General features: G+C 39.1%; 1 protein-coding gene across 1 annotated transcript; it reads right to left on the reverse strand.

Moving 5' to 3' along the window:
• Positions 1–1,471: 1,471 nt before the first annotated feature.
• Positions 1,472–3,207, reverse strand: LOC149158708 (late embryogenesis abundant protein Lea14-A-like). Its single transcript, XM_089436279.1, has 2 exons — positions 2,880–3,207; positions 1,472–1,904 (listed from the first exon to the last, which is right to left on the reverse strand). Exons 1-2 carry the CDS (start codon positions 3,083–3,085, stop codon positions 1,655–1,657), a joined length of 456 nt encoding a protein of 151 aa, XP_089292405.1. The 5' UTR covers positions 3,086–3,207; the 3' UTR covers positions 1,472–1,654.
• Between the last annotated feature and the right edge of the window lie 5,251 nt (positions 3,208–8,458).

Consider the following 8,458-nt stretch of genomic DNA (forward strand, 5'->3'; position numbering starts at 1 on the left):
CCTTGTAGAATAAAGAAAATATCATAATCAGTTTGAGGGGATAAGGGGCATGAGGGGAGAGAACGCCAGCCGAGATCAAAGAGGACTAGTAATGGGACGAAAGGGGTATGGAAATAAGGGTAGGTGCCATCTGGGAGCAGAATAGAGAGAAGTACCTGCTGAGGTGAAAGGGGTAAGATAAGAGGGGATGTGGAAATAAGGGTAGCAGAATAGAGAGAAGTGCCTGCTGAGGTGAAAGGGGTAAGATAAGAGGGGATGCGGAAATAAGAATAGAGAGAAGTGCCTGCTGAGGTGAAAGGGGTAAGATAAGAGGGGATGCGGAAATAAGGGTAGGTGCCATCTGGGAGCAGAATAGAGAGAAGTGCCTGCTGAGGTGAAAGGGGTAAGATAAGAGGGGATGTGATGAGTATAAAGGTGCAAGCTGCCAACCCCCCTTTCATAAGGGTCTAAGTTGGGTTTTAGCTTAAGCGAGTTTCCCTCAAATTGATTATGATATTTTCTTTATTCTATAAGGGTGTACGATTTGCCTATGGACTTTAATATACTGCCCTGATTGAAGCTATCCACTAATATTGGTTGAGGCTATCAACTAATATTGGTTGCCCTAGCTCCATGCAGGAGTGGAGCCATTAATGGATAATGGATGGATAAACAGTATATGCCAACCCTTAGATGGATAGAAAGACGCCCTGGTTAAGGCTGGTTGTCCTAGCTCCATTAATAATCGATATGGATAGAGAAACAGTATATGCCAACAGGCTCCATTATAGAAACAACCCTTAGATATAGATAGAAACAATATATGCCAACCCTCGATAGATATATATAAGTACAAAATGTGTCTAGATATAGATGGGAAGACAGTATATGTCAACCCTAGACATAGGCAAGTACAAAATGTGTCTACAAAATCCATTGGGTGTCATATACTGCCCTGCCCTGGTTGAGGCTATCCACTAATATTGGTTGGCCCCAAAGAGCTTACAGTCCGGCTATTGCCGCTCCAGGTATTGCCGCCGCAGTCTGGTAGGCTTTCAGTCTGGCTATTGCCGCACTCTGGGTCTAGATACCTGCCTCCTAGTTAAAAGAACCGTACGTTAACCTCTTAGCTGAGCCGTTATCCTCTTAGCTGAATAAGATACAATAAATTTGTGAAAGACTTCCTTTGTTATTTAAAGAATTAACTCCAAATCACACAAGCAAATTTTGCTTATTTTGGTCTTCTACCAAGTGGGGTTGCGTACACTCCACCCTATTTGTAGTAAAGTTAAAATATTTAAGCTTTTCAATCCACTTTACAGTTGATACCAGCATTGAGTTGAAAGCAAAGCAGGACACCAGTTTATTTAAGGTGGATGCTTTAAGTAAAAAAATGCATAATCCCTTCAATGACCAATTGGAAGGTATCATAATACACACAAGAACAAAGGAATCCGAAATCCATTCAATGACCACTTGGCTGGTATCATAATATACACAAAAACTAGGAATCCCAAATTCCCAGATTTATTTAGCCCAACTGGGAAAACCATATAACGCAACCCACTTGGATCACTGCTGTGAACCAAAACAAAATCAGCATCAAATACTACAAAAGAATCTACCACTGATCTTCTTGCAGGTAGATTTTGCATTTACATCAATGAAAAGGCTTTTAAAAAATATCTGACAGAGTGGGCAGCTTCATAGTGCCCTTTTTGTTCAGGGGAAGGGTGAATTTCCCAACAATAGGAATGTGCATGGTAAGGCCAATCTCCCATGTATAATCAATATCCCAATCCCTTCCAACGTCTTTCATGATATTCAGCAAAAAGTCGTAAGGCACTGTCACTGGAATGATCATGCCTGTCTTGTCATTGGCCTTCACTGACCCAGGATCTACAATTGTTCCAGACGCTATTTCTCTGCTCACAGTAAATCAGGCAATTGTGAATCGAATATATCACAGAAACTATAAAAAAATCATTGAAAAATCATTGATCCAATACTGCAATAGGCAATTTCTTCGGCATGCAGAGAGAAAAAATATAAAAAAAAGGCCAACAAAGTAATAAAGAAATTCCAATTCCTGTCAACAACATGAAGCAGTTAGGCTATACAGTCGTGTTGACAGGATCCTACAGTCGGGCTACCCAGTCCTGTTGACAGGATCCTACAGTTGGCCTACACAGGGCTACACAGTTCTGTGGAAAGAATCCTACAGTTGGCCTACACAGTCGTTTTGACAGGACAGTTGGTCTACACAAAAGGATCCTACAGTTGGGCTACACAGTCATGTTGACAACAGCATACACAGTTGTGTTGACAACACCATCCTACAGTTAGGGCTACACAGTCCTGTTGACAGGCTATAGTTGGGCTACACAGTCATGTTGACAACAGCATACACAGTTGTGTTGACAACAGCATACACAGTTAGGGCTACACAGTCCTGTTGACAGGATCCTACAGTTGGGCTACACATTCCTGTTGACAGGAGCATCCTACAGTTAGGGCTACACAGTCCTGTTGACAGGATCCTAGTCCTGTTGACAGAACCCTACAGTTGAATTACACAGGAATTACACAGTTGGGCAAATTGTTCCTCCATTGACAGGACCCTACAGTTGGTCTACACAGGGCTACACAGTTGAGCACAGCAAAATTGTTCCTCCTTTGAAGATTGGGCCATTGGGCTACACAGTTGAGCACAGCAAAATTGTTCCTCCATTGAAGATTGGGCCAATGGAATTTGGGGTTAAACCTGGCCTAGATTCAGGATTCAGGCCAAGCTTAGACTCAGCTTGAAGAAAAAAAGTAATATAGAAATTAATCACAAATATCCAGAGTTCAAAAAGTAATATAGAAATTAATCACAAATATCCAGAGCTTGAAAGTACCTATTTGCGCTCAGGAGTCGAAAAGCAATTTGCCCAATTGGTAGGTCATGACCATAAGGATTCGTTATGTCAACAGCGCTCTCCAGTGTGATTGATTGCATGCTAACATTTTTGATATCGATGTCTGTAACCTCTGCGGAGGGTTTTTCCATATGGGCGACCTTCTCTACTACGAACTGTTTGGCTTTGTCCATCATACTGGCCATGTCTGCTCACAATCTATGCAACCTTTCTAACAAATGTCGCAGCACAATTCGTTTTCTAGATCGATTGAATAAAAGCAACTTCTATGCAAAAATTCTTAATTCGATCTGTGGATACGAGGAGTATATATAGAGTGGTTTGAGATGGATTCCATAGTGAGCCCGCTGTTGCAATAGAGGTGCAGAGAGAAGGCGGTGAGCAGAGAGAAGTCGGTGAGCAGCACATTTCGACAGATCGCACGACGTAGGGTGCCACGTAGCATTACAGGTGTGATGAGCGTACAGTACGTTCGAGGCTTCCCTTCTACTTCCTTGTCCCTCTCAGCCGAGACAGTCTTTTCGTTTAGTGGGCTCTCTCGTCGCAGAGTGAATTGTCTACCGAATCTCAAGGAAAATAAAGTTGGAGATAACGTGTTACCCCCAAAGATATTTTGGCATATGATGTATGAATTTCTTGACCTTTAATTCATTCGATGTAATGCTTATCTTTAGACGATGCCACCTTATCGTGTTGATGGTGAAGGTGCCATGTGCACACCCTATTTGCATTAACAATGAATGGCTATGTGCCCACTGAAGCGACAATCACACGACTCTATTTATATAAGGACTCAATAACTTTTGATAATGGTATGAAAAAGTGTTGATAATATAGAAGTAAAAAATAAGTTTAATTACCGATAGCTTATTTGAATGTATAATAATATATATATTATAAATTAATATAGATTTATTTTAATAAGAATTTAACGAGTCAAGGGGATTTAATTTTTTCACTTGTAAATTTTTTTTATGGGTGGATATTATTTAAATGTTTTGTATAGTTATTTAATTTTTTTATTTTTAGAATTTTTTTTATTTTGGTCGACATGAGTAAAATTTCAATTTTGACAATAGTCAGACACCCTTACACATCATAGTGGGTTGTAGAATGAGCCTCAGACACCCTTACACATTATAGTGGGTTGTAGAATGAGCCTCTCGGCTCAATAAAGTTTGGCATTTAAACCCAATGTAATGTTGTTTCATTTGATAATTTCAACTTTGACAACGGACAAACACCCTTACACATCATAGTGGGTTGTAGAATGAACATCTCGGCTCAATAAAGTTTGGCATTTGAATCCAATGTAATGTTGTTTCATTTGTTCTTGTGCAATAAATTCCATTTTTATATCATAACGTTATAATACAATTTATAAGGCTTCTTTTTATATCTAAAATAAAAATAAGTTTTAATAGATTGTAAACACCCATTGTGTTACAAACAATTTTTTGAAAACCAATTTTTTGAAAACTGGATTATGTTTTGAATCAATGTTTTCAATCACAAAAATTATGAAAAAACAAGGATACTAGGGTTGCAAAACCCTGGAATTAAGCTGCTTCATATACTTAAGACAATACAAAACAAGCAACGCTGCGAAGCAACGAGTTCGTGCGAATGATGAGTGGAACTGGGTATTAAAGTGGAATTGAGAATCTAGTCCATGTTTGATTTTGGGTGTGTATGTTTTAATTTGTCACTGTTATTGTCTACTATACCCAAAATACAATCTATGATTCCATGCAAAACAAATGATTGACAATTAAGAATTGGTAACTATATTTAAGTAAATGGTACTCTGATGGAGACAGAGATAACGATGGCGATGGAGATGGTGCAAGTGAGTGAGTAGAATTGCCAGAGAAATTTTTTATGGTAAATAGAAGATTCTCTACAATCACTACATTTGCAGTGTCACTAGGATGATATTCATCCCAAAACAAATATTTGTTTCTGTCTGGACACAGCTTTGCAGTAGACACGCAAGTTAATGTGGGCTGATATCCTCCAATACCGCAGCAAGGAGTATCAGAATGATCAAACCCTCATTTTAGGCATCCTTCACCTTTGGTTGTTATTCTTGCTTTGATAATGACTCAGAAACTTAGGTCTTGTTTATGGCCACAACTGTAATTTAACAGGGTTACTAAGCGCTACAAGTGACTACGCAAAACTGGTTATTTAGGTGCAAGCTTTGTGATGTGACTAAGCTGTTGAGTTTATCAGTGGTTTGAAGGGTTTTGGATGGGCTAGTGGTGTGGTTTTCACTACTTGGACACTCGGTACTGTCGGGATTCGAAGTCCACGGGGGAACTTTGGATCATCTTTCAGATTATCCTTATAGTTCTCATTGCATCCTTTGTGATGTTTCAGATGTTCTAGATGTCTTTTTACTGATTGTACTGTCATATGCTATTTGGGGGGTGGATACATGTCTTTTCTCGTGCTGGTCTCCTTCATCCCCGCCCACATTGACCATTACGAATGCCCCTCCTGATCAAAATTTCCTACCTTCTGCTCATGAATTGACTCCCCCTATGATGCATGAGCATGAGGCTTGAATACAAAAGGATTGGAATTTATTCCAAAAATACAAAAAAAGTTTACAAGCAAAGGAGTGGGATCCTTTAGTTGTCAATTTACAAGTTTTCTAGATAGGATTTGAGTTAGGATTTAGGGATTGAGTGATTTTGTAATTAATTCATGCAATTTAGATTCAGTTGAGATTCTCGAGGAGAATATCAACTAGATTAGATATTGTTTAAGATTAGGCAGATTCGATCCAGTGATTAAGGATCTGATTGTTAGAATGAAATGGTATTTATGTAAGTTTTGAATGATTGTAAGGGGATTTTGACTGATTTTGGTTCATTTGGCCATATAAGATTGAGTTGTAGAAATTGAATCTCTATGTGTGTAACGTGTATAATTGGTCAATTCTGTATGTTGCAATCCTTCGAAGAGTATCTCTGTGTATTATTGAATTTTTGTTTGGCCTGAAAATTTAGATTTCTGTATGATCTGGTGTGGTCGCGTTTAAGTCCTCTTTCATTGTGTATTAAGTTAGATTGAATGCTTTTCGAACCACAGAGCTTTAATTAACTAAGCTTCGAATTACAAAGAGTAGAACTCAACCTGGCAGAAGCGCTAAAATCATAGCGGAACATAGGGAAGCTTGACAAATCGTGGTAAACCCGGAAGAAGAGCAAGAGTCATCTAATCTACAAATCCAATAGATCTAACGGTCATCGCATGCCAATAAGCTCGTGTAATAGTCAAGGAAGAAAGGCGGTTTTATCAGCGAAGTTGTTTATTGGGTGAAGGAAAAGTGGTAAGCGGTCTTTTAGAATTCTAAGCAATTCCATTAATCGACCAACACGTAGCACTCAGGTGGAGAGAGAAAACCACTTTATCGGGTGGGTAAATATTGCACAAGATCTTTGTCCGATATCGTTGTTAACCGTTGGATCAAGTGTGCTTTGATCAATAGTGGAGGATCACCGATTAGTTTCATTGATTTGGTGAACCATCAACCATTGGATTGAAGGGTAAGATCAACGGTGGAGAATTAACATGATAATATTTGTGAAAAAGTGGGCGTGATAAGGAAATAAACCAAAGTTTGAATTCCTTTTGATTCCGTGGTGAATGAAAGGTTTGTCATATTATGGTTAAAATTAAGCAGTTCGGCTAAATAGCCAAGTTTGGAGGTAGATGACTGATACTCCAAAGGAAAACCAAGAAGAATTTCCACCTGAACTTGTAGAAATCGTTTCTGGATTTGAAAGATTGTCCATTACACCTGCACCCAGGCCACCATTTGTGGTATCAAAGCAGCCTACTAACACTGAACATGATCTCAAGGATCAGAAAAGGAAATCCAACATGGATTTCAGAGTTAGAGGAAGAGGTGGTGGTCGAAGAAGAGGACGACCAGTTGCAAATGCTGAAGCGTTGGAAGCTATGCAACAAATGCAAGCTAGATTGGAAGCAATGGAAATGGGAAGAGATGTAGATGTTGGAGATGTCAGTGAACCTAAAGTTGGAGCTGCAGAAGATGAGGAACCTGCAGATGTAACTCCTGAAATGAGATTCGTTAAGTCAATATTGAGATCCACATCCAAGCCTAGACTTGAAGTTGCAATCTACACAGGAAGTTTAAGCCTCGAGGAATTGATAGATTGGATAAATGATATGGAGAAATTCTTCGATTATGAAGAAACAGAAGAAGGAAAGAAAGTGAAGTTTGCTGTCATAAAACTGAAGGGACATGCAACACTTTGGTGGAATGGAGTGCAGGCAGAAATAAGAAGACTTTGCAAACAACCAATTAAGAATTGGAACAGGATGGTGGCAAAACTGAAAAGTAAGTTTTTTCCAAGTGACTATCAGCAAACATTATTTAGACAGATGCAGAATCTTAGACATAGGTCCATGACAATAAAGGAATACACAGAGGAATGATATAAAGTGAGTATAAGAGTCAGACAAATCCAAGATACAGATGAGAAGGTTGCAAGATATGTGAATGGTCTCAGAATGGAGATCCAAGATGAGATAAGTGTACTGTCTCCTAAAACAATAGAAGAGGCTTATCAGATGGTATTGAAGGTTGAAGAAAAACCCATGAGGAAGCAGTCTGCCAGAAATAGGGGCTTTCCGAGGAAGGGGAATTCAAGGTGGTAGAGTAAGATCTACAAAACCTAGAGATGGATCTAGTAGCAGCTCAAGCTAGCATGCCCCCACAGGAGGTGATGCAAGTGGCATAGGGAGTTTTTCCAGAGGAAGAGGAGGCAGAGGTAGAGGAAGAGAAGTTAGATGTTACAGATGTAACATGCTAGGACACAGAGCTTATGAGTGCCCAAAAAATATAGGAATGAATCAGAGGAATGCAATTGTTGCAAAAACTGAAGAGGAAGAAACAAAGGTAATAGACAAAGAGAATGTACCAGAGAAAGGGGAATCTTTGGTAGTCAACAAAATTTTGTTAAAACCAGCTAAGGAAATTGTTGAACCAACACAGAGAAAACCTTGTTCAGGACTGTGTGTAAGGTTCAAGGGAAGTGTTGTCAGATGATAATAGACAATGGTAGTACAGATAATTTGGTCTCCACAAAAGTGGTGGAGAAGTTGAAATTGAAAACAAAGAAACATCCAACACCTTACAAGGTGTCATGGCTTCAAAAGGGATATTAGTTGGTAGTGAATGAGCAATTTTAAGTGGAGTTGCAGTTCGGTAAATATAGAGACAAAATTCTGTGTGATGTGATGCCTATGGATGTGCGTCATATATTGTTGGGTAGACCTTGGCAGTATGACAGAGGAGCTATGCATGATGGAAAGAAGAACACATACAAATTTAGTAAAGATGGTGTCAATCATACATTGTTGCCAATGGAAGAAGAGAATACATCAAAGAAACCTGATCCAAAGACCCTTTTGCTGAGTGGAAAGGAGTACTTGCAACAGATGGAAGAAGATGAGGTAAGTTTTGCATTGGTTTGCAAACCCAAGGTAATAATTACTTCCAAAAAAGTTTTTTATTTACC

This window comes from Pinus tabuliformis, chromosome 5_2 (assembly GCF_031772625.1).
Source record: "Pinus tabuliformis cultivar Carrire ecotype Pingquan chromosome 5_2, CPIR1, whole genome shotgun sequence".
Lineage (NCBI taxonomy): Eukaryota > Viridiplantae > Streptophyta > Pinopsida > Pinales > Pinaceae > Pinus > Pinus tabuliformis.

Bases quoted from the DNA above. Each gene is read 5' to 3' on its own strand.
- LOC149158708 (XM_089436279.1), bottom strand. From the start codon at position 3,085: ATGGCCAGTATGATGGACAAAGCCAAACAGTTCGTAGTAGAGAAGGTC. The intron at 1,905-2,879 runs GTACTTTCAAGC...TACTGTGAGCAG, and splicing joins CGACTCCTGAGCGCAAATAG to AGAAATAGCGTCTGGAACAA.